This window comes from Carassius gibelio, chromosome A4 (assembly GCF_023724105.1).
Source record: "Carassius gibelio isolate Cgi1373 ecotype wild population from Czech Republic chromosome A4, carGib1.2-hapl.c, whole genome shotgun sequence".
NCBI classification, from domain to species: domain Eukaryota; kingdom Metazoa; phylum Chordata; class Actinopteri; order Cypriniformes; family Cyprinidae; genus Carassius; species Carassius gibelio.
The window spans coordinates 31,657,155-31,680,490 of NC_068374.1; the positions used below are offsets into that span (position 1 = coordinate 31,657,155).

At 40.4% G+C, this 23,336-nt stretch overlaps 1 protein-coding gene across 17 annotated transcripts in view; it reads left to right on the forward strand.

The window, feature by feature from the left end:
- Nucleotides 1-23,336, forward strand: part of LOC127977261 (serine/threonine-protein kinase WNK1) — a 67,751-nt gene extending 44,415 nt beyond the window's left edge. For 2 of the 17 annotated variants that reach the window (XM_052582049.1, XM_052582058.1), the window contains exons 10-32: nucleotides 672-1,967; nucleotides 3,468-3,551; nucleotides 3,780-3,815; nucleotides 4,656-4,802; nucleotides 5,611-5,838; nucleotides 6,160-6,227; nucleotides 6,360-6,516; nucleotides 6,618-6,734; nucleotides 6,925-7,032; nucleotides 7,117-7,171; nucleotides 7,259-7,393; nucleotides 7,571-8,643; nucleotides 9,164-9,244; nucleotides 10,399-10,485; nucleotides 10,930-10,966; nucleotides 11,078-11,148; nucleotides 11,240-11,730; nucleotides 11,830-12,032; nucleotides 12,434-12,634; nucleotides 14,628-14,720; nucleotides 16,213-16,254; nucleotides 19,241-19,446; nucleotides 19,670-23,336. In XM_052582049.1, the coding sequence (XP_052438009.1) occupies nucleotides 672-1,967; nucleotides 3,468-3,551; nucleotides 3,780-3,815; nucleotides 4,656-4,802; nucleotides 5,611-5,838; nucleotides 6,160-6,227; nucleotides 6,360-6,516; nucleotides 6,618-6,734; nucleotides 6,925-7,032; nucleotides 7,117-7,171; nucleotides 7,259-7,393; nucleotides 7,571-8,643; nucleotides 9,164-9,244; nucleotides 10,399-10,485; nucleotides 10,930-10,966; nucleotides 11,078-11,148; nucleotides 11,240-11,730; nucleotides 11,830-12,032; nucleotides 12,434-12,634; nucleotides 14,628-14,720; nucleotides 16,213-16,254; nucleotides 19,241-19,446; nucleotides 19,670-20,014 (5,361 nt within the window). In that variant the 3' untranslated portion in view covers nucleotides 20,015-23,336. The remainder of the gene's footprint in view (nucleotides 1-671; nucleotides 1,968-3,467; nucleotides 3,552-3,779; nucleotides 3,816-4,655; nucleotides 4,803-5,610; nucleotides 5,839-6,159; nucleotides 6,228-6,359; nucleotides 6,517-6,617; nucleotides 6,735-6,924; nucleotides 7,033-7,116; nucleotides 7,172-7,258; nucleotides 7,394-7,570; nucleotides 8,644-9,163; nucleotides 9,245-10,398; nucleotides 10,486-10,929; nucleotides 10,967-11,077; nucleotides 11,149-11,239; nucleotides 11,731-11,829; nucleotides 12,033-12,433; nucleotides 12,635-14,627; nucleotides 14,721-16,212; nucleotides 16,255-19,240; nucleotides 19,447-19,669) is intronic. The other 15 variants (XM_052582067.1, XM_052582087.1, XM_052582095.1 and 12 more) reach the window with 15 other exon arrangements.

Genomic DNA, 23,336 nt, shown 5'->3' on the forward strand with positions numbered 1-23,336 from the left:
TAAAAACACAAACTGCAGCTCGTTTTCAGTGTGATAAGGCTCAAGCTGATGTTAGTCCCTTAGGAATGTTAGCATTAAACTAGCGAAAATGGTGTGTTATGAATGATGCAGTTTCACAAATTAGCTCTTATGTAATGTATCAAGTATAAATAGCTTGTTTTTTTTCTTGAATGTCAGAAGTTCAGAGTTGCTTTTTTTCCCCCCTCTTCACTTGAGCCAAAAAACTGATTATATCATTGCTCTGGTGGGTTATTAATCTTGAGAATATTAAGGGTTGACCACAAGTAAGTTTTCAGAATATGATGACATTAAAATCCTTTTCAGACACCCATGTTACCCCGGCCCACTCTGCTGGAACCCTGTGCTCACATTAAATGCAGATTGGCAGGAACTGCAATCATTTAAAATGGTTCCTAGTCCCCACAGCCTGTGAAGCATCTGTATTTAATTGTAAATCTATCGCTGTCATGTTTCTACATCTCATTTAGCAATTAAACATTCTCTTAACTTTATTGTTTTGTCATCAAGACATCTTTGCCTGGTAGGATGAATATTATCTGCTGTTTTCACTTGTCTTTTTATTTTTCCTCTCTCTTTTCTTGCTTTGTGAATTTTGTGATGTTGCTTTTTCTACTTCCTCACAAAGATGCTGTATGTTATTGTCACTGCAGCCGCAATCAGTGAGTCAGCCATACGGTGGAGGAGGCTCAGGTCTGGTCGAGCCCCCTCTCTTTTTCCCCACCATCCTGGAACGGCCTGTCTCATTCTCCCCACCGCCATCTTGCTCGCCTAAAGCTTTCAACGTGCAGCGCCGCAAGAGCACCTCCATCCTGGAGGCCCACACGCGTCACTTCCAGCCCACCTACCATCATAGCTATGGCAGCAGCCTGCACCCGCTTTCTGGCATGGAAGCTCTGGGACCTGGCTGCGAACCCTCCCTGTTCATGATGCCGAGGATGGCAACTCAAAGATTGGCCCAGCCACTGCACCTACAGCCCCCAGCAGAACCACCATACGGATATAAAGACATGAGGGCAGAGCAAGAGGAAACTGTGCGCAGACTCAGCCTCAACCAGGCTGCATTAATGGACCAACTGGAAGCCATGGCCTACAGTGGCTACCCTATGACTGCACATCAGCTAAGCCACATCAGCTTCCATCAGCAAATGAAGGTGGCTGGTGCAGCGAGCTTGGCCTATGAGACTCAATCACAGCCTGGGCCAGCTTACCTACACCCTCATATCCAGAGCCATATGCGCTTAACCCACAGCCCGATCCCACTGCTGCCTTCCATGAGTGTGTCTAGCTCTGCCTCTGCACCGCAGCAAACCGCAGCTGCAGATCCAGGCCATCAGCCCCACTCGTTTCCCCATTCCGCACCACCCGTGTTGGCTCACACATCTGAACCGAACACCACCTTTGATTTCCACATGCACAACCTCCAGGCGGACCCAGCCATGCTGGCGTCTAGACTGTACAGAGCCCGCCGGGGCTCCATGGACCTTAACCTGGAGGAAGCGTCTGGCAGCCAGGGTTTGTGTGGTCGACTGCAGCCCGTTACCGAAGAACTGTATAGCTACGTGAGCCCGGAGCTGCCTCTTCCCCCGGGCAGCCTGCTTCTCCATGGACCTAAAGAACTAAGTCCCGAACCTTCAAGTGACTCCATGACCTCCTCCGATGCTGGGGAGTTCCACTCGCCTCCGCCTCATTCATTGTTCCAACCTCAAGACTGTTCCGCAGCTCAATCCATCCCACAAACGTTGTACTACAAAACAGATGGAGGGAGCAACGTCAGTGAAGGACACCCACCCAGTCAGACGACGTTTCTGTTCATTCCACCTTCTGAATCATCTACCATTCCATCCTCACACATCAGTGCTCTGCACAGCACCTGGGCCCGTCAACCATCCCATCCACCGGACCTCAAATACCACGAGTCTGCCTTGTCCCATCAGGGCACTACCTTGGTACCTAGAAATACTTGTTCTCGTCCACCTTTCCCCAGCACTCCCAGTCTCTCTTTGTTACCTGAATTTTTTTGTCCCGTGGTTGTGGTTTTAACCCTCTCCAGCCATAATTTAGGGCATTAAGCTAAAAATGCATAAATCTGCTTTTTAAATCCCCTTTGTGGAAAGACATTTCAGTATCTTCCATTGGACGGTGTGATTTGTTTTATTTTCATTTCAGATGCACTTTGTAAGTATTATTTTGTGTGTATGTTCATATAAAATTGTTTTATATGATACTTGTGTGTTTGCACAGATATTTTGTAAAACTGCATATCTGTAGATGATATACAAATCCTCTTTCAAATTATTCTAACGATAAAGAACACCATCCAATAGTGGAAATAAAAGGATTTGTTTTGAAGATATGTAAAAAGAGGCTTGAATGCAGGATTTGTATGACCAAACACAGACACATACAGCACAAAGAGGGGGTTTAGACAGGTTTGCTTGTGTCCCAAGGTTCCTTACAAAAAAAAAATGTTCTTTGTCGTATTCTACCTTAACAGCTGCTTTTTAGATCTGCTGCTACATCATAGTTGGCTGGAAATGGTTAAAACGGTTCTTTCATTTCTCTCAATTTTGTCTTCGTCGAGGACACCAGTCGAGAAAAAGCCTCAGTAAAGAACTACCAGCACAAGAACTCAACATTTGTTGACTACTTTTAGGATGTTACCTTCATACGCTGAAAGGTCACCATTTAACCCTTAGAAGGTTGGCATGATCAGTGTCATCCTGCAGTCTCATTCTCTGCCCCTGTTTCATACACCTTTTCTGCCTCTTTATCTTTTAATATTGCTGTTTTTTTCCTTCTCTTATCTGCCAAGTCTTCTTTATTTCCTGCTGCTCCTTAAACCTCTCACTAATATTGAATAAATTCTTCAGTTTAATGATAAGGTAAGGTGATCTGCGTTTGGAGCAACTATACTTGTCTGTAGAGAAAGAAAGAGAAATTGAAGGACAAGTATAATTGTAGCTTTCTAAGGGTTGCTTCTATCGAAACCCTCCATGTTGGGGGAAAGTGGTCAAATTGAGAAATGTGAGTGGGCGGGTTTATTTTAGGAGACAACTCCACATGCTTCCCTGAGCTTTTTTTTTATTTTATATATATATAACATTCACCCAAGCTACAGTATCATGTAGATTCATATGCATGAAGCCTACTCACTCCCCGGCTAACACCTGATGTTTGTTTGTTGTTTAATCTTGAGATGTCAGAGGCATACACAAAAAGTGAATGGTGATCTGAGTGCATTGCTCACTCAGGAGTGTTCACACTTTGTGTATGAATGGTTAGTATTTGAAAGTCATTGTTGTTTTCGCTGTAGCCACCATCATGTTTTGACTTGTCTTTTTTTCTTTTCATCTCTCCATCACTGCCATATCTCTTTCTCTCTCTCTCTCTCTGTTTCTTGCTCACGTTCTCTCCTGCCCCCATATTCCTCTTCATATTCATAACAGGTGCAGGTCCCGATCCCTCAATCTACAAGTGCCATGTCTCTGGTTTCCGGCAGCTCCCCATCAGCCACCTCTGCTTCTCAACAGGTAAGATCAATGGGTATGACCAATCAGAATCATCTTTTCCCCCATTCATTAGCATGAATGCATATCCAGTATAGGCCAAGGCAAATAAACCACTCACTTCCACACACTCCAAGGCCTTTTTGAGTTGTGTTTTTGTTTGTTTAAATCTCTGGATTCTCTCCTGCGTGTGAAAGCTGTGGACATCAGAAGTGGCTTTATCTTACACTGTTTTGTATTTGTTTCTTATAGTATGGAGGTTACTACGTCCAAGCACTCCCTTCGCAGGTAGAGAAAGAAAAACCATTCCTCTCATTCTATCTTTCTCTTTTTCTCTCTCCCTCTATTCCACATTTCCATGCACTTTACTTTGAAGCTCTTTTGCCTTGCCATCTTACGTTGTGTTATTTCATTATTGCATAATGAGCTATGTGACGTAAAATGCTGCTCTGTTTAAATGAGGCTTGGAAAGGAAGCTTGTCAATGTCTTAAAGTCCCAGATCAAGATTAATATGTCTATATCTAGTTAGGTTGATATAGTTGAGTTGTTCTTTGAAGGTAAGTTATTTAAAAGTGTTACTAAAGGATTGTTCCAGGTTGAGAACTATGATCTGTGACGCGCTGGTGGTGATTGCCACACACCATATTTGTTCTTGAGTTTGTAAAAGCAGAAATCTAAATTTCAGCAATGCAATTACAGTGATGTTACATGGGTCAAGACTTTCTGGAGGGTTTCAAAGCAGAAATGTGAAGCTTGTATTTTTGAAGTGCTTATTTTTTTGTGGTGTAAACTGGTATAATTTTGAAAAATACTGTGATATAAATTTTTGGTCACACCGCCCACCACTAGTAAGAATTATTTTCTAGTTTTAACTTTGTATTATGGTATTATGCTCTTTTACAATGTCTTGTCCCATAAACTTGCATGTTAAGGACATTACTGTAAATGAACATGTAAATGTTTTGTGGATGAGCCAAAATTATTAACGGCACATTGGCCTAATAATATGATTTGGTTGGGTACAGACTGCATGGGATCCCAAAATGTTCTCAGTTTACATAGAGACTATGAGCATATCTTAAGAGGTGAGTTAACATTTTGTGTGAAAATGCGTATTCTCTTTTTAGGCTGCTGTTCCACAACAGGTTTCCCTGGGGCAGACATTCCAACCAGGTGTCTCGTTATCCCACCAACAAGTTCCCCAACAGCCACCCAGCACTATGGTTCAGAGCAGTTCCCAGACACAGGTCCAGCCCGGCTCCCAGCCCACACAGGTACAAATAAATGTGACGTAAGCAAATCAAGCTGCAAGCCAAAAGTGTGTGTGTTTGTGTGTATACATATATGTGTGTGTGTGTGTGTATATGGATATATATGCATGTATATGTATATAATATATAATATATGTATACAATAAAATAATAATTTAAGTATTAATGTTAAAGATATTTTCAGAATTTATTATACACATTTTGTTACAACTGAAAAATGTAGTTCGTTTGCCTCGACTGTGCTTGATTGATGTATTCTGGCATGTTTCTGCCTGTATGTTGCATGGTTGACAGTTGTGTGGTAATGAGATCAGTCCCTCTGTTCGGTTCCCAATGTTTAGTGCAGAGCAGTTGTTCCCCCTTTAGCTGAAAGTGCAGGTACACTGGCACAAAAATGTGATTTATCAGATGTGGGATCTGTCAGAGATAAATAAATTAAGTGTGGGATATGTGTTTGATGCGGTGTTGGATTTGGATTTTATTTTGTGTGTTGTTGACAGTGACAACATTTATAGGCACTTGGAAAGATGCCCCTCCTAAATTAATCTAAGCGTTTGGCACTTAAATTGGAGGTTATTTTCCATGTGTGTTTTGCTTGTGGTTGTTGTGATCCTCCTTTCTCCCCGCGGCATGCTATCTCCGTCATGTGATTGTTTTCCTTCGGTTTTTGAAGACATCAGTCCTTTTGCACATAAACTGGCCTTGCCATCTCCATCTCCCTCAGTCGGTGCTTGCAGACGTATTTCCCTCCTTCCCTTCATCTTCCCAACCACTGATCTGATCCAGCTACCACTCTCGTACTTCCCCATAGTTACTCTGCGTGCCAACTATAGCAGTTGCCCCGTTGCTGCAGCAACCTGTGCCTGAAACGCTGATGTACCCGGCAGCCGTGCCTGTGCCAGCCACATCCCCGTCAGCGCTGCCGCCTCATCTACCACAATTGGTACCGCCTCTAGTGACACCTGTGCCAACCATCCATGTGGTCACAGTCCCCTCCCCAACCGAACAGCCATGTTTGCCAGCAGACAGCCCAGCGCAGGTACCTGGAACGGACCGAACGGGCCCCAAACGCATCAGTGCGGTGCAGTTTTTGTTTGCTTTATAGGGCAAAACTCATGTCATGGTCATTTTTATCTCTGTTTGTTTGGGAAGCATAACTGCTTAGCTGTCCTTACACAGTGTCTTTTCTGTTCTTTGCTGTGAAATTAGAATTGTATTTTTATTTTTTTACACTCAGGCTTTGCCTGAAGCAGTTGTACTTTTATTTAGATGTGCATTTTGTTATTTTGTCGTCTTTGATCTGATCGTTAGCATCTCTTTCTATTATTAATTCCTTTGTTTTTGTCGTTTGGTTTTCTAGACATCTCATAGCGTCTCTCAGAATTTGATGACAGAGCTGTCACAACTCCAAACTCCTGCTGTGGAGAGGTAAGAATCACCATTTTAGCAGATCCACAATGCATGGCAGTTTATTAGTAGGTGAAAAATAACAGACACCGTGGATGCAGAATGCTGTGCTAAAGCCGTAATGTGTTTTCATGTCTTTTTTTTTTCCATTAGCTGTCATTCTGATGTGGCATCTGGGCTCAGCGATGGTAATGAGGGTGCAACGGGTGGCAGGCATGAGGGTCGTTCTGCCAAACGGCACCAGCGCAGATCAGTGCGCAGCCGTTCACGCAATGAAAAAACCTCTAAGGCCAAGCTCAATGTGCTTAATGTACGTCCAACTCATTGGCCTTTTCCTCTATTGTTTTTTTTTGTCATTTTTGATGGTGGTGGAAAAACGAGACATGCAACAAAACATCTCTGTTGTTTCAGATCTCCAGCATGGGCGATAGAGTTGCGGAGTGTCAATTAGAAACACACAACAGAAAAATGGTTACTTTCAAGTTTGATCTCGATGGCGATAACCCAGAGGAAATTGCACAGATAATGGTAACTTGAAACACCACCCGTGTTTTTTAATGCTTATCAGATAAGCTCAATTAACCTGTGATTTCTTTTGATCTTTGTCTATGTGACAAAAAGCTGATGTTGCATAAAATAACATTCTGTGTCCCGAATACACTTTGAAGTGCCAAAACTCATTAAGACGAGGTATCGTTTCCTTCATGTCATGTCTTAGGTACAAAGTGAATTCATTCTAGAGAGCGAGCGCGAGTCCTTCATCGAGCAGATTCGAGAGGTCATAGAAACAGCAGATGAGAAAGGTGTGGAGAGAGAGCGCAGCCAGGTATGTACCTTCTATGTTCTCAGTTTTATATTGAATTGATTCTTGGGAACAACACAGTTAACAATGTCTCACCAATGAATCCAGTCAGCCAGTGATCACGAGCAGCATGTGCCCACCACATCTGCGCCTCTTGAGCAAGGTAGAGCTTACAATCTCAGCATGTAAAACAAATTAGCATTCCCTTTAAATGATGCATTAGGATTGAAGTCTTTTCTCCTCCTCCCAGGTGTGCCTCCTAGTTCAGCTACCCTGGTGGTCCACTCGGCAGGCCGCAGGTTTATCGTGAGTCCAGTGCCTGAATCCAGACTGAGGGAACAGTTCTTTATCTCACCCCAACCCACAAATAAAGAGCCTTCACCCTGTGAGTGTACTATGTGAAATTATGTTTTAGATAGGTTAGACAATACATTTTTTGAATTTAGCAGACATTATTGAACAACTAGATTTGGAAGTAAGCTTGAGAAGAGCTTGCAGAAATGCAGAGAAGACTTTTGCGACCGCATAATCATTTCTGTCTGGAATTTTGCTTCTTTATCAGCTGTGTCAGTTCCACTGCCTGCCTTGGGGCTTTCTATGTCGGCGTCTGCAGTCAGTCTACAGCAGGCGTTCTCTGAATTGCATCAAGGCCGGTTTGACCCAGGCCCCAGCACTGCGCCACCTATGCTCCATGTCTCCATGCCCCCTCTGCTTCCCGCCGCAGCACCCTTGCCCTCTAGCGCCGCCCCGGTGGTCCCTCCCCCAGTGTCTTCTGAAGTGACCTCTGTCTCCATAAACCCTTCAGGGTCTTCGTCACCTCCTCCTACCCTTCCTGCCTCTGCCATGCCCTCCCCCCCAGCCCATTCGCAACTCCCTCCAACTCAAAATCAGGCTGTACCTACTGTCTTCAGTGTTATTTCCACCACTTCCTCTCTGCCAATGCCAGCTGTGCCTGCCGCCACATCCTTCCCCCAAACCTCAGTCCCCATTCCTGCACCTGCCTGTACTGCTGCCCTGCCAGCTCACACCGCGACTCCTATGGGATCTGTTTCTGGTGGCAGTAGTGAACAGCCGCCCATCCCCTCTGCTTCAGCTCAGCTCACACCACCAGTCATCCCCACCACAGCCATCCAGACGCCACAGCTCACACCATCCACCACTGCAGTTATTCCCACCTCACCTGCTCAGTCACAAGTGCCCGCCCTCCAACCGGTTACCACCAATACACCAGTCGTGCAGCCCACACCTATGCACAGCCAACCTCAAACCTCTACCGTGCCCAATCAGAGCCACGCACATTGTGTAGAATGTGACAGCGATCCACAGGGAAAGGGCGTTGATGACATTCAGGCTCTGGATAAAAAACTGCGCTCGCTTTTCATGGACCTAGGCTCTGGTCTACCCTCTGCCCAGTCTGATGTCACATCTGACCCCTTGGCAGCTTCAAGCATCCCTGGCTCCTCCTCTCCAACTGCCTGTGCCACCCCTAGCAGCACCCCTCTCCCTCCCTCTAGTTTACCCCTGAACTCCCCTGGTCAGCCCACAGGCTCTCCCATGACCTCCATGGGTAATGCCTCCACCCCGATCGGCTACAATCAGACAACTCCATCCAAAGCACCGTTATCAAGATTACCGGTGAGTGACCAGTTGATCATGTATAGGTCATGTCACAAAATCAAAGAATATTTTTATTTTATATAAAAAATAAAAAATAAAAGGTAGTAAGTATACAGTGTAATGTGTGTATATTGCAATGCAGTAGTGTAAATCTGAGGCATGATTGTCATGAAAATAATGTCAGGATGCAAATTAGTTTGACATCATTGTGCCAGTTTAAGCAAACATTTTTCTCGTCTTTAACATTACATTTTAACCTCCCTCTCTCAAACCTCTAACAATATAAAAACCTGTGTGAATTTCTTTTTTTTTTTTTTCGCTAATTTCTGCTTGGCTCTTGAGTTTCATGACGAAATGCATGATATTAGTAATCGTACATGAATACCAAACTTACACTTTTCTACAATATTATAATAAAGTTCTTGTCACATTTTGAGTTTAGCTTTTGACCATAACTCTCAGTCTTATGCTGCATGTAGCCTCTGTCAGCTCTCGTTCTTTACAATGCTTTAGTTTCTCCTCCATCTTCATTCACTAGGTGTTGCCTGTCAGCCCAGATCAGGCTGGCACACCGCCAACAGAGCACCTACCACCCTTCCCAGGACCTTGTTTAACTCAGGTGCCCTTTTCTCTCTCTCTCTCTCTCTCTCTCTCTGTTTTTATATAGTTACATTCTTGTAAAACATTAGAGCATGAGTAAAGATTTGGAATCACATAAGAATCAAACCTCTGCATGTCGTAGCTTTCCTTTGAGGCCAGTTAGGAGCATGACCTGTGACACTTATTAACTCTGACTCGCTGCTCTTTCTCTTTTTCTCTGCCTTTGGCGAGTGGAGAACAGAAAAGATGTGATTTCAGAAAACAACATCACACATGAACCATTTTCAGTGTTTTGTCTTATGTTCTGGTATCAGGACTGTAATAAAACTCATTTGTTAATAATATGATAGTTTTTACATTTTTACAAAAGTTGCCTACTGCAGCTTTAAAACCAAGGAATGATTAAACAGCTTTTCTGTTCCCTTGTGAGATTTTAAAGAGCTGGTTTATAAATGCAGTCATACTAGTTTAGATAGATTATATATAATATTAGCCTTTTTTTTTTTTTTTTTTTTTTTTTTTTTTTGAGATTTCAATTCTGACTATTTGACTTCCCCTTTTTGAGTGTAGTTTTTCTCCCCTAAAACATCAGTGGTTTGTCATCATCTTTAAGCATGTTGTGGGTCAATTCTCAGCTAATCAAAGTCATTTAGATGTTATGTAATGGTGATAATTGTAATTAAGATGTTAGATGTATTCTCCAAATTGAACTCGGCTTGAATTCATACTCAAGAGAAAATCCTTCCCTTCTGCTTAAGGCGATTCGTACTAAATGCAAGAGACTTTCTCTGATCCCATAGATTTAATGTGATATTTTTCATCAATCTCTTGTGAATAGAAAATTTACTGTGATATCACTCAGCCAACCTGTACCAAACATTTCAAGAACCGCAGTGCATGGACCAGTAAAAGGATTTGCTCTCCATCTCACAAATATGTAGTGGAACATGAAAGGAAGCCTCGGCTTGAATTAAAAGCATTTAGTTCTTCCAGGCAGTGGTCATCTGACCCTGTACTTACTGTAAGAGATCATCTCATGCAGAAATTAATTAGATACATGGTTCCCCTGCTGTATTTGTGTGCACTTGCCATGAGTAATAAGTGTACGACTCTGCATGTGTTTGTTTCTTGGGGCTAAGTGAACTCGACTCATTGCCGAAATTGATTATTTAGTCCCAGCAGCCCCTGGAGGATCTGGATGCCCAGCTGAGACGGGCGCTGAGTCCAGAGACCGTCCCAGTCAGCAGTGTCATGAACCAGGTACACGCACACTAACAGGAGTCTGGCCAAAAAAAACACCAGCACATGTGGAAGTGCTGGAACTGTCTGATTTGATTTATCGCAGTTAACGATTCAACACAATCTACTGGAACTTTCCATACACAAAGAGCAGATAAAAGAAATGTTTCTCGAATCAAACTAGCTTCTCTGAATTATCGAGCTATACATCACTTTTTAAAATCTGTATGCATTATAATTGTCCGATTTACGATAATATATAATATTTATAATATTTTTATTACAAATTTTATATATATATATATATATATATATATATATATATATATATATATATATATATATACAAATGATTATTTTTGTATTATTTTACAATTTTTATTTAAATTATTTCCTTTTTTTATTTGCACATTATCTACAGGTATATGTCTGTAATCTTATTTTCATCCTTTTTCGTCCCTGTAGTCGTCTCTCACTGGGATCCCATCTGGAGGACAGCCAGGTATGTGCTGCCAATTTTACTTTAAATGATGGGTTGCTAAAAACTTGAGCCTGTTCTCATATTACATGAACTCATTATCAGCTCTGCTTATTAATCATAATTCTCTCACAGGTTCGTTTTCTGTGGATGATGAGTCCGCAGCTGCACCTGCAGCCAGAGGATACATCCTGGGACGATTCCAGGTAGCTTGCATTCGCATTGCAAAGACAGGAATAGGATGTTCAGTGTTTCAGTATGACTCCAGGTGGCAATCTTGATCTCTCTTTTGTTCAGGTGTCAGCGGCTCCTGATGAGAACGCCTTGCAGGCTCCTACCACCTCCCATGACTCATCCTCCACATCTTCTTCCTCCACCACCTCCTCCTGTTCATCATCCTCCTCTAGTCTCTCTAGCCCTGAGAACACCCTACACCGAACCTCCTCTCCACTTAGAGAAATGAAAGTAGATGAGGTTGATGGCCTCCCTGCTCTCCCCAATCAGACGAAAACCCATCCCCAGCCCACCACCATTGGCCGTTTCCAGGTAACCACCAAGACGGACACAAAGGTGGGGCGTTTCTCAGTGAGCAGATCACAGGACGAGGCTCTTGTGGCTAGCTTCCAAACCCCAGAACCCCAGCCAGCACCTCCAGCCCATCCAGCTGTTGGAAACGGTCCAAGTCCCGGGACCCTCAACAACTCGGTCAGCTCCTACTTCAGCAGCGACAATGACTCAGAGTTGGAAGATGAAGACTTTAAGCGAGAAGTCAGCAAGTTGAGGGAGAAGTATGTTTGTTTTTGATTAAGATATTGTAACAGGTGTTGGGACAGAGTAACATGTTAAAGATATGTGGAGTAATCATAACTTCCTTACTGTCCTCCTAGGCACATGATGGAGAGTCAGGCTCTGTACACCAGGCAGAAGGCAGAGATTGAAGCACTGTTCACTCGTTTGGGCAAAACACCTCCCGCTATGGTCAACCCTCCTGTTGTAAACCCAGCCGGCCGCAGACGACGTCCCACTAAGAGTAAAAGCAGCAAATCTAGCCGCAGTAGCTCACAGGGCAGCAAGAGTCCTGTACTGCCAGGTATTCACTTGTTCTGCTTTGTCTTTTTGTGCAAATCAGGGGTTGGTTTTAAAAAACGTTCTTAAAAATGATATTCTTCTTAACTGGTGTTTTCTTATTTTCTATTTTAAGAGTGAAGTTAAGAAAAGTTTTTGGGATTACAGAATATTTCTTAAAAATCTTCAATGGATAAAACTTAAAAAAAAAAAAAAAAAAAATCAGTAAAATAATTTTGTTTTCTCCAAGTTTCTTGAAGTGTACTATTCCTTCAAGAATTTTTCAAGAACTGCATTTATGAAATTTCTTAACTTCACTTTTAAGAAGATTTTGTGCCTTCAGTCCCTGCAACTTCAAATCTGTGTCTGTGTCCCGGCTCTGATCAGCGCTTCTGTATGTATGTGTTTTTGTCTGTGGTCTTACAGCAACCAGCACTTTATCCATGCAGAGCGCTCCCTCCATGTATCCGCCTCCGCAGGCCTTCCTGGCCCCTGGGGGGATGATAGATGGGGGGAGCAGCCCTCTGCTTCAGTCCTTCAAACCCTCCCCTTCTAGTGAGAACCTCTGCTCCGCTTACACCAGTGACGCCACGCTCTCTGCGCCCAGTTTGTGTGTCACCTCGCAAGGTAAAAATAAAGAAACCTAACACATCACAGCCTGAAGCTTGACCCTGTGTCTTGTTTTGTTTTTTGAAACACAAAGTAACAACGATAAATGGAGATTAGGGGTGGGCAATAAGCAGAAAACAAAACATTCTCACAATTTGGTCTATAACAAGATCACGGTGTCCATAATTTCATGTAAATTGCAAAGTAAAACTTTTAACCATATTTTAACCACTGAAATAAAATCTTAAACTGGATCTTAAAGCTGCAGTAGGTAACTTTTGTAAATATATATTTTTTACATATTTATTAAACCTGTCATTATGTCCTGAAAGTAGAATATGAGACAGATAATCTGTGAAAAAATCAAGCTCCTCTGGCTCCTCCCAGTGCTCCTATTGCCATTTGCAGTTACGGACCGCTCCCGGTAAGAAATCAACCAATCAGAGCTGCGGTCCGTAACTTTGTTTGTGTTCAAAATGTAGAAAAATGTATATAGTAAGTGAGTACACCATGAATCCATTTTCCAAACCGTGTTTTTAGCTTGTCCTGAATCACTAGGGTGCACCTATAATAAGTGTTTATATTCGGACTATTTTAGATTGCTTCTGGGGTACCGCAGTGGAGTAACCCAGTACCTTTGTGATTCTTCATAGACATAAACAGAGAGAAGTAGATCCGGCTATGATGTTCTTCCGCAAGACGCAAGCAGTTCTGTTTATTAACCGCTAGAGCGTCAAAAGTTACAGACTGCAGCTTTAACTTGAATGTAATCATTTGTATAAAATAAATCCAAACTTTATCGTCAAAATTATAATTTATAAGTTTTTTTATTTATTTATTTCTCTTTAGTTTAAAATGGTAAGCATTTGCTTATTTTGAAATTAAGGACAACTGTTGATGCTTCACCTTCTTTGCAAATTTATGCCAGAAGTTATGGTATTTGTGACTAATTTCAATCTGTATATTGCCCACTCCTTAATAACATACTGAATCATGTTCACACAGCAGCAGAGTGCGGTTGTCAATCCTGTATTTGAGTCGTTAATACGGTTACGTTCACACCTGTGCATTTTCAGGAGTCTCAACCGCAGTGTGTCTATCGTGTGTTGCATGTTTTCATGTGTGGTTTGGGTAACTAACAGTGATGGAGAATAAGAGCTGTGTGTCAGGTTTTAGATCCTGTCTCTGCTCCCGTCAAGTTCTGTGTTCTGCGCACTTTTAATATAAATATAAAAGAAGCTGTCGGTTAAAGAAAATTTGAGCTCTAGGTCATCTGTCAATTAGACTCTTGCCATGTCAAAAAGTGACAGGACTTTTCAATTTAATAGACGTCTCCATGATCTTAGATATGACTTTGATCACTGGCCAAATACTGATAATGAATACGGGCTTGACTCCTGCTGCACGTTTATACAGACACAGTATTCAAGTGGTTGTCAATCCCAAAAATAGTTTTGTTTTTTTTTCTCCTAATTTTTGGATGTTTTAGTCACATAAACCAGCTGTGGCTGATGTCTTGTGAGTCTTGCACATTTGGGGAGACAACTTCAGGATGACATAGTGGGAAGAAACTTTAGTCCAACAGTCATTCAAATGTTATTTTCCGCTCTGATGTTCTTATGGTTTTTGAGGTGGTTCGTATCGGCCCTGTTTGTGGTAGTGCAGGTGAATTGACTCTGAACATAGGAATATTTGCTTTGCACGCTTTGGTTTGGATGAAGCTGCAGAGCTGATGCTTGTGCTTCCAGGGCCCTTTTCCTCCTCTTCTTTTCTGTACAGCTCGACGCTCACCCACCCAGGGCCACTCCTCCCCTCCTTCACCTCCTTCACTCTCTCTATCTGTCAGGAATTCATGGCTTAATGACCTCTGTTACCATTCTCACTGTGTATTTGTATGTTTCCTTTCTCTCTCTCTGCTATCTGCTCCATCTCTCTCTCTCTCTCTCTCTCTCTCACTGTCTCTTCCTCTGTTCCATCTCTCTCTTTCTCTTTCCCTCTTTTTGTACCACAGGCTGTGTAAAGTTCAGCTGTGGGTCGGAGAGAGTGACCTTCAAACCAGGTGGCAGGAGGACGCGTTTTCTGAGTACGCCCTGCTTGGCTCTTTGTGTGTAACGCTTTTTTTTTTCTCTTTCATATAATGTCATGTGATTAGTTCTTGAATCTGCCAAGCCTTCTGATTGGCTGATCATCTCAGACATTGTGTCATGAATTTTAAAAACAACTTGTGCCCATTGCTTAATGGATATCGTTCCTATCCCATAATGCACTAGTGTAGCCTATGAGGTCCATCAATTATTTTAATTCAGCTGTGTTCACAATTGACACTTGTCATGTCATTTGTAATTCATTTTATTAGTTTTAATATTTTCCCTCATATTTGCTTCAGCTTGGTTTAAAATATTAACAGAATGTCAAAATTGCTAAAGATTATTACTAATACCGGTAATTAAAAAGATGAATAACATGCTGCATTTTACAGTGTCCCAAGCAATATGGCTTGTATTTAGGAAAGCAGGAAAATGTACATCACTTTCACAATGAGATCTTTTTATGGCTGAATGCCATAAATTATTTGTTAAATTATTGTAATTATTAGTGGTCCATATTCTGGTAACACTGCAATTTAAGCTTGTAAATCATTACTTAATAAAAATATAATTACAGCATATGCTAAAATAATAATTTCAAGTTGTATGAATCAGTATTAGAATTTACAGTGAAGAGTAGCAGAGTATTATATATATTACTAATTACTAATTAACATGAGCCTAGATTAATAAATTGTTTAATAGTGTATTTTCTTAGTTTTCATTTTAATTATTTTTAATAATTGTATGTGGTCTTTTTTATTATTTGTAATAATTTAATATTTAATTTATAGTTATATTGTGATGTATATTGTGATCTCTTTTTTTAGTGTTTGTTTTTAAGCTTAATATTGTTATATTAATTTAATATTTAAGTTTTATGTATTATTTTTTAACTTTTTTCAATAAAAAATTGACGATTTTTAATAGTTTTAGTTTAAGATTTTTAGTTTTTTAGTTCATGATAATGCAAAAATAAATGACTTTATTGTGAATATAGTATTATCACATAATGTTTTTGCAGTATTGATTGGCTGTTACTTCTCTTACACATGCAGTGTGAACCTGCAATTTATTGTTCTGATTTCCTCATATTATTTACGTAGTCATTTTTATAAAATGAATCTCTTGAAAGGAGTGAACTGAAAACACCTGACACAGTGACTAATATTTCTCCGAACTAGGCAAGTCACTGCATCGATCTTAAATCTGATGAGTTTTTTCTTAGTCCTTCTCTGTTTTATAATAATAAAAAAAAGATTTCACGTCCCTCAGTGCAGATACAGTACTTTCACACATCATCTCACATTTTTTTAGCTGCCCTCACAATGTTCATACAAATGATCCCTGGCTTTGGCCACAGACTTCACTGAGTATCAGCAGCCATCAGGGCTTGACTTCAGGTTTTAGACAAGCATTTTCTGATACACTCCCATAATGCACTGTGTTGGACGTGGAGTTACTGTAACACTGATTCTCTCCAATCCCACCGTTCTCTCCATGCTTCAGGGAAGATGATGAAAAAAGTGTGCCCCTGCAACCAACTTTGTAGTAATTATCTCTCTTTTTTTAACATCCTTCCCTCTCTTTCCTGTCGTCTCCTCTCGCTTCATGTCCTGTGGCCTGTTGAAACTGGTTTTCCCGCTAAGCTCTCAGGCTGACTTGAGCATTCTTTCCTGTGATGACCCATTCATGTGTTTATAAGTGTGGCACGTCACGTACGTTTTCACTCTCAAATTAAACTCACACATAAACACTGTCCTAAATTTGAATCCGAACCAGAAATCACTCTAGATAAACGCCTCGCCATGCAACGATGCGACACTGACTAATGCACTCTAAATGGACTCATCCCATTATCCACAAGCCAATTTGAAGCCCCAGACTCCCTTCTGCACTCTTCTTTTATCCCCTTAAGACTCATCCTGCTTAACTGCACATCGACCTCATCCTGTTTGGATGGAGTTTCTCACCAATTACAAGGCTCTAATGAGACCTGGCTGATTTCCCCTTCGCTGTGCACAAGGCGTAATCACTATCCAATGCACAAATCACCATACTGAGAGAATACAGCTCACATTTAGCACACAGAACGGTAGGTTTTCAAAGACAGGACAGTGAATGGAAGTCAATGAAAGTTAATGCTGAAGTCAAGCTGTGTGGAATCTCCACCTCTCCCTTACCCTTTATCCACCAGGTGGTGCTAGTGCTTGGCTGGTGAAACATTTTTATTTATTTTTTGCCAAATCTATATTCAGATTTTATGAATATTGCAACATAAACAATATGTAATGATTTAAAGAAGTATCTTATGCTCATCCAGGCTGCATATATTTGATTAGAAGTACAGTATTATTGTGAAACATTATTACAACTTTTTCTATTTGAATCTATTTTATTCCTGTGATCAAAGCTGAAATGTCAGCATCATTACTCCAAGTCTAATATGCTGATTTGCTGCAGAATAATAATTTCTTCTTACAATATTGAACATAGTTGTTCTGCTTAATATTTTTGTGAAACACTGAAAATAGTTTCAGATTATTTGATTAATAGAAAGTTCAAAAGAACAGCATTTACTTGTAAAAATCTTAAACTATTTTGATCAGTTTAATGTAACATATATATATATATATATATATATATATATATATATATATATATATATATATATATATATATATATATATTTCTCTAAAAAAACTAAATAAATAATAGTTTCTGGACACATTACTTTTAGATTTATGATAAAATGTAATTAGAATTAAATTTAAATTAACATTTAATTCAGTACAAATTCTACTGTAATGCATAAATACTTAAATTAGTCTAATTCAAAATATAGTTGGTTTTTTTTACACATTATAATATTGACAATAAGACTTTTTACATTACAGTCCTCAAAATTGAGAAGGTGTTGGCTTAATTTTTATTCAAATAAAGCAAAAAAATATAGAACAGAATTTAAAATAGAAATCTTTTGTAACATAAATATTGAAATTGTCACTTTTGATCAATTTTATCTATCTGTAAACCACTACATGTTAAACCAATGGAAACGTATAAAACCAGGCCAGCATGGTGGAAAAGGAGTAGTTTTCTTTCAAAGCATGGCTTGCTCTGGACTACATTGGCCAGATTTCCTTTTGGTGCTTCAGTCTTGGCGCAGTGTGTCGTTTTTATGTTGCTGCTTTCTGGAGGGGCTTTGTTTACTATCCTAACAGGTCTTATCTGTGTCGCCGGATGATATTTGTGCCATTTGTTTTTAACCGTGTAACTGTTTTCCTCCATCAGCTTTATTTTTGACTTACAGTATATTTTTCAAGTGCATCAGCTCTTTGTTCCTCGACACATATGTGTTAATAAATAAATGACCGATCAGCTTATGTCGGTGCATGTTTAAAGAAAGTTATCTCTTAGTCATGACAGTGATGCGTCTTATGAAGGAGCTGAGGCATTTGCACTAATTTTGCTAATTTTTTGTCTTGCTTCACATTAACTGCTCAGTTAAAAAGCTTATTTTCTCATACTTCCTGCTAATATTAATGTGCTATCAAGATTTTTAGCTAAAGGTACTAATCAACTATCTAATTACACTTCTAAATAGTAAAAAAGTTTAATATTGTTAGCCTCCATGAATTTTGAGACATTGCAGTTCTATTTAATCTAATACTGGAGCTCATGGTAAATCCATTTCCAATTCACCACCCTTTTGCTCCCTCTTTTGTTGCAATAAAACCAGGCATGATAATGAAGCCCAGGCAGATGTGAAGCACTAGAGCACCAGACATGGTGTTTTAATACTGTCTTCGTGACCTGTTTTGCAGACTGGAGTCAGAGTGATAAAAGCCTCACTTTAGCATCAGAGCAGATGCCCAGGTGCTCGATAGCGCCTCACTGCCATGACTTTTTTTGTGTATACCCATATCATTATATTATACAGTTGTGCTCTAAAGTTTACATACCCTTTATGTTATCTGTGATATGTTTTGCATTTATTCAAATGGAGATAAAAAAGGCATTTTTTTTTTAGTATTGTCCTGAAGATCCCGCATAACAGATATTTTAATATAATCACAAATCAAAATAACAGCTAAATTGGAATAATTGTTCATTTTCAAACAGTTTAGTTCTCAATATATTGCTCTGAGTATTTTAAAAAACTTGCTTTTACTGACAGAAGCTCTATTTATTTAGCTTTTGGATTTAACTATGTATTTCCAGGTTAAATTTTTATTTTGAATTTAAATATCATACTTCTGATTCTCACGTGTCATGTAAAATCTTTTTTAAATATAAAAAAATCTGAATCAAGTCAAACCTGGCAGAACTAAAAAACAAAACAAATGTAAATCAAACATTTTGCAGATCATATAAGGTGTATGTAATCTAACGTGAGAAACTGTGTATGAAAATATAGACACATTAATATAGTCTGTGTGGCTTCAGATTGTATCAGCTGTTTCAGTGTGACTTGTTTTGGATTGACTTCCCTTTTACGATCATCTTCTCTCTTCCTCTCTTTCTCTTCACTCAGGGACGAGCAGCACCAACACGGTGGCAGGAAATGGTCAGAATCAAAACCAGCCGCCCATCTCTCAGTCCCAGAGCTGCAAGGGCATGTTCACAGACGAGCTGCACAAATTGGTGGACAACTGGGCCAGGGACGCTATGACCCTGTCGCAGAGCAAGAGAGGCTCCAAACACCAACAACAAGTGGCTCCTCAGGGCCACAGCTACGAAGTAAGACTTTGTTCTGGAGAAAATCACAACTTTTAAACAAGGTCCACTTTCCTGCAGAGTTTAGCTCTTGATACTAATCAAACACATCTGAACAAGCTAATCAGGGTCTACTAGAAGGTTACAGGCAGGAGATTTAGATTTTTTTATTTTTTTAAAGAACTTGAGACCTTGAGTGGAGAATCCTTGCTCTAAATAAACGTTTTTCCTTTTTTACTCTTCTCAGATGGTTCCTCCTCCCAATATGGGTCGTAAGTACTCAGCTCCAGGCCAGCTGTGCCCAAGCATCGCTTCAACTCTGAGCAGCCACCCGCCCATGCCCAACACTCCCGCTACCTCTCTGGGGGCCCTGAAGGGCTCCTTGTGTCCCACGCCGCAGTACGGTTACCCCTCTGCACCTTACAGTGCCCAATGGGCTGGTTTGGCCACGCACACCCAGGCCGGTCTGCTGGCCACCTCGCAACCCCTGGGACAGTACCCCCAGGTCCCCACCCCTTTACAGACGTTCCACATCAGCACTTTGCAAAAGTCAGTCAGCCACCCGGGTGGACCCAACCTGAAGACCACGTAGGGCAGGGCCTAGCCATGCCAGGCCTAAAAACTCTCAAATTGGGGGAAGGAAGGGGGACGGACTGGGCAAGCGTTTGATTGCATTGCAGAGATTCTGTCACTAGAGTTTCCTTTGGGATGGATGAGGAAGAAGATGCCATGAATGCTCACAGATACGCCACAGGGATGATGCAAAGGATAAGAGAAGATGTGTGCAATGTTACATGGCCAAAGAAGGTGTGACCATTTTTATTGTTAAGATGTGTAGTGATGGCATCCTTCACCACCCAGACCCAAACATTTGTCAAGGGGTTCGAGATTTGCTGAGCTTAAAATGGAATCGATGCCACTGGCGTCCATCTGCATGTCCTCCTGATAAATTCATACATCAAGCATGTCAACAAACAGAGGTCGGGTGGGTGACGGTGAGCAGCGAAGAGTCAAACCTAGTGTCCTTGTTCCCCTCTTGCCCTAAACCCTCTGCTGCAATGCCATGGAATAATGCAATAATTACAATGGTAGAAAAAAGCCCATTTTAAAACACAGGACGTGGCCTTTATTAGATAATGACAGAATCCATGTAAAGATTTCCTTTGTTTTTAAATTGGGTTATGAGGGTTTTGATTTCATTCATTTGGTTGGTTGGTTGGTTAGTTGGTTTTTCTTCCCTATGCCCTTCAAGTCGGCCCTGTGTAGCAGAATGGTAGGAACTTTTTTTTTTTTTTTTTGTCACGTTCAGAGGCCTTTCAGCTGCCCCCTGAGGTTTGTACTACAAAGCTTCTACAAGCATCCCATCAAGCTTGTTCACATTCTTACCGTCCTCTTCCGGTTTTGTCATCAGGCCACACCACAAGGTGACGTGTAAAAATCAGTTCGATTGGGGTTTGGATACGAAACTGTGGGGGTCACAGGATTTGTGTCCTTGGAGACCCGCGAACCTTTAAATCTATGGTTAATTATCAGCTTTTTTTGATCATGGCAGCATTAGGGGCCTCTTACGATAGTTTGATCAAGACATTCAAAAAAGTATGTTCTGTATGGACCTGTATTTACTCATCAGTTATTGATGTTGAAACACTGTGATTATTACAAATGTTGTTGGACAACATTAGATAAGAAAAGTAGACAAAAAAACAACAACAAAAAAAAAACATGACATTTTTGAGGGGTTTGGATATTAGCGTTTCATGAGATGTAAGGCTAGCTATTTCATTATTCACATCGTATTGGAGACACTTTAACCCTTTTTCCCCGTTTGTACTTTCTTTATATCATTAGATAAATGTGAATGTAAAATGGATTCAATTAATGTACTTGAAGAAACAAATCTTTCCCTGCACCCAGTGAGCTGTCTGAAGATTCTAGTGCCTTGCGTTATTTTTGTGTTTTTGTTTTTTGGGGTTGGAGTTTGATATGTAAGGCAGCGGAGATTCTCAAGCGTTGCACTTGGTTGGAGTGCTGGACTTGGACTTCACCGAGGGTGGACATTAGCATATTGCAAAAATGAAGTGCTGTTTTAGATTAAACCATTTTAGATACTCCATCAGTCTACGTTAGTGTGCAAGTCTAAGTGTGTCTGTCATCAGTGCACCCTTTCTAGAGTAGACGAGTCATTTAAAATGCTATCGGCAACCAGTCTTTGTTTTCCAGATGGATTCTCAAAAGGTGTGAATGGTTCTTGTGAAGGTGAAGGATTGGCTCAGATATAGAAACGCAGGACATGGAAAGTTAGTACGCAGGGGATATAGTATGTTGTAAATATTTCAAAACCACCAATAGCTTAGATGTTTTTCCAGCACTGCGTACTCGGTTTTGACACCATCCAGTGTCAAACCCTCTTCGGTGTGAGTGGAGAGACACATTTTAGCAACAGATGTGATGGAAAGTGTGACTTCAATGAGTCAGAAAAGGACCAGGAAGGTGGGAAAAGACAGTTACAAACACAAGAATGCCACTCTCTGCCAAAACAGCACTGTTGTAGACTAACTCTCACTGGTTTCTCATCAATCCACTTCTTTTGAGCTCCCACTGCCCATGTAAGTTCTCAAGTCACTGTACTGGCCTTTGGTTTTATGGCAGATCAGTAGCTTCATTTTAGAGGATCTCAACTCTGTAAAACTGTAAATGCTTTGGTTTATTAAAAATACTAGACCTGCAGTGTCAAACTGACTTTAATGACAGTGCTGATCCACCAGAAACAAATGTACAGATCCTTAGAGCATTTTATTTGGGGTACAAAAACGTAGTGGAGATGCTCTCAAATTAACTACTGAAAGGACGTAGATTACAACTCGTTACATACTGCTTAGTGTGCCGTCTGCTTGAAACGTCTGGTACAGGAGCTTCACTTTAGGTCAACTGTACAGTTTAGATTCTCATGGACTCTTAAAATGTGATCATTTTACCTTTATCTCTTGCTTTGTACACAATGCTTTATTTGTAGACAGCTCGTTTTTATCCACTTTATGTCGTTTGGTTTGTACAAACTGTGAACACATCAGAAGGTCTTTAACAAAGAGGTCCAACCTGCTCAGTGTTCAGACTAATAAATCTGTGTAATGCTACCTTCTGAATGCCATGTCCCTGTTCCAGATATGATGCAAGTTTAAATTTGCTCTCGCTTGTAAGAACAGGTCCCCCTGTTTGACTGTAGAGGGCGCTAATGTAACTGCAGTGCAGGATATACAACAAAATGAGATTTACCTCTGACCTCTGATGTAAATGATACAGCACCTTCGAAACTGTAAAAAAAAAAAAAAAAAAAAATCTTTATCATTCACTTTGCTTTTTTTAAAACATGCGTTTGTAGCGAACTGATGTGCAAATGAGCCAATCAGTATCGATAGACATTCAGTTTGATGAAAAAATTAAATTTCTTTTTTTTTTTTGCATGAGACTAGTTACAGAGAATAAAATGCACACACACTCACTCAAAAAGTATCATATTGAATGAAACCCTGCTTTCTAGTCACTGTCCTGTGGAAAGAAATACAACAGAGCAATGTTTACTTAATGCTACTGAACTGTCATTAAGTTATTTTGTTTTGACTGCGATCTGATCCGCTTGTTTGCTGTCTTTTAAGTTTCTAGATTTCCTCTGGCGACTTTCATTCAGTGTTTTTTATTTTCCGTATGATATTTAACATTGTACAAAATGTTAAAAGAGTTACTTAAAATGAAAACCAAACAAAAACATGTAGGGAATCATCGGCAATGTTTAACTGTATGTTTTGCACTAAGTATAGGATGTTCAAGCTTCATATAAAACTGCGCTTTGCGCTCCAATAAAACAGCATTTGTTACCCTATTTGTAAACTTAATAAAAGTAATTTAAATAAATTAAA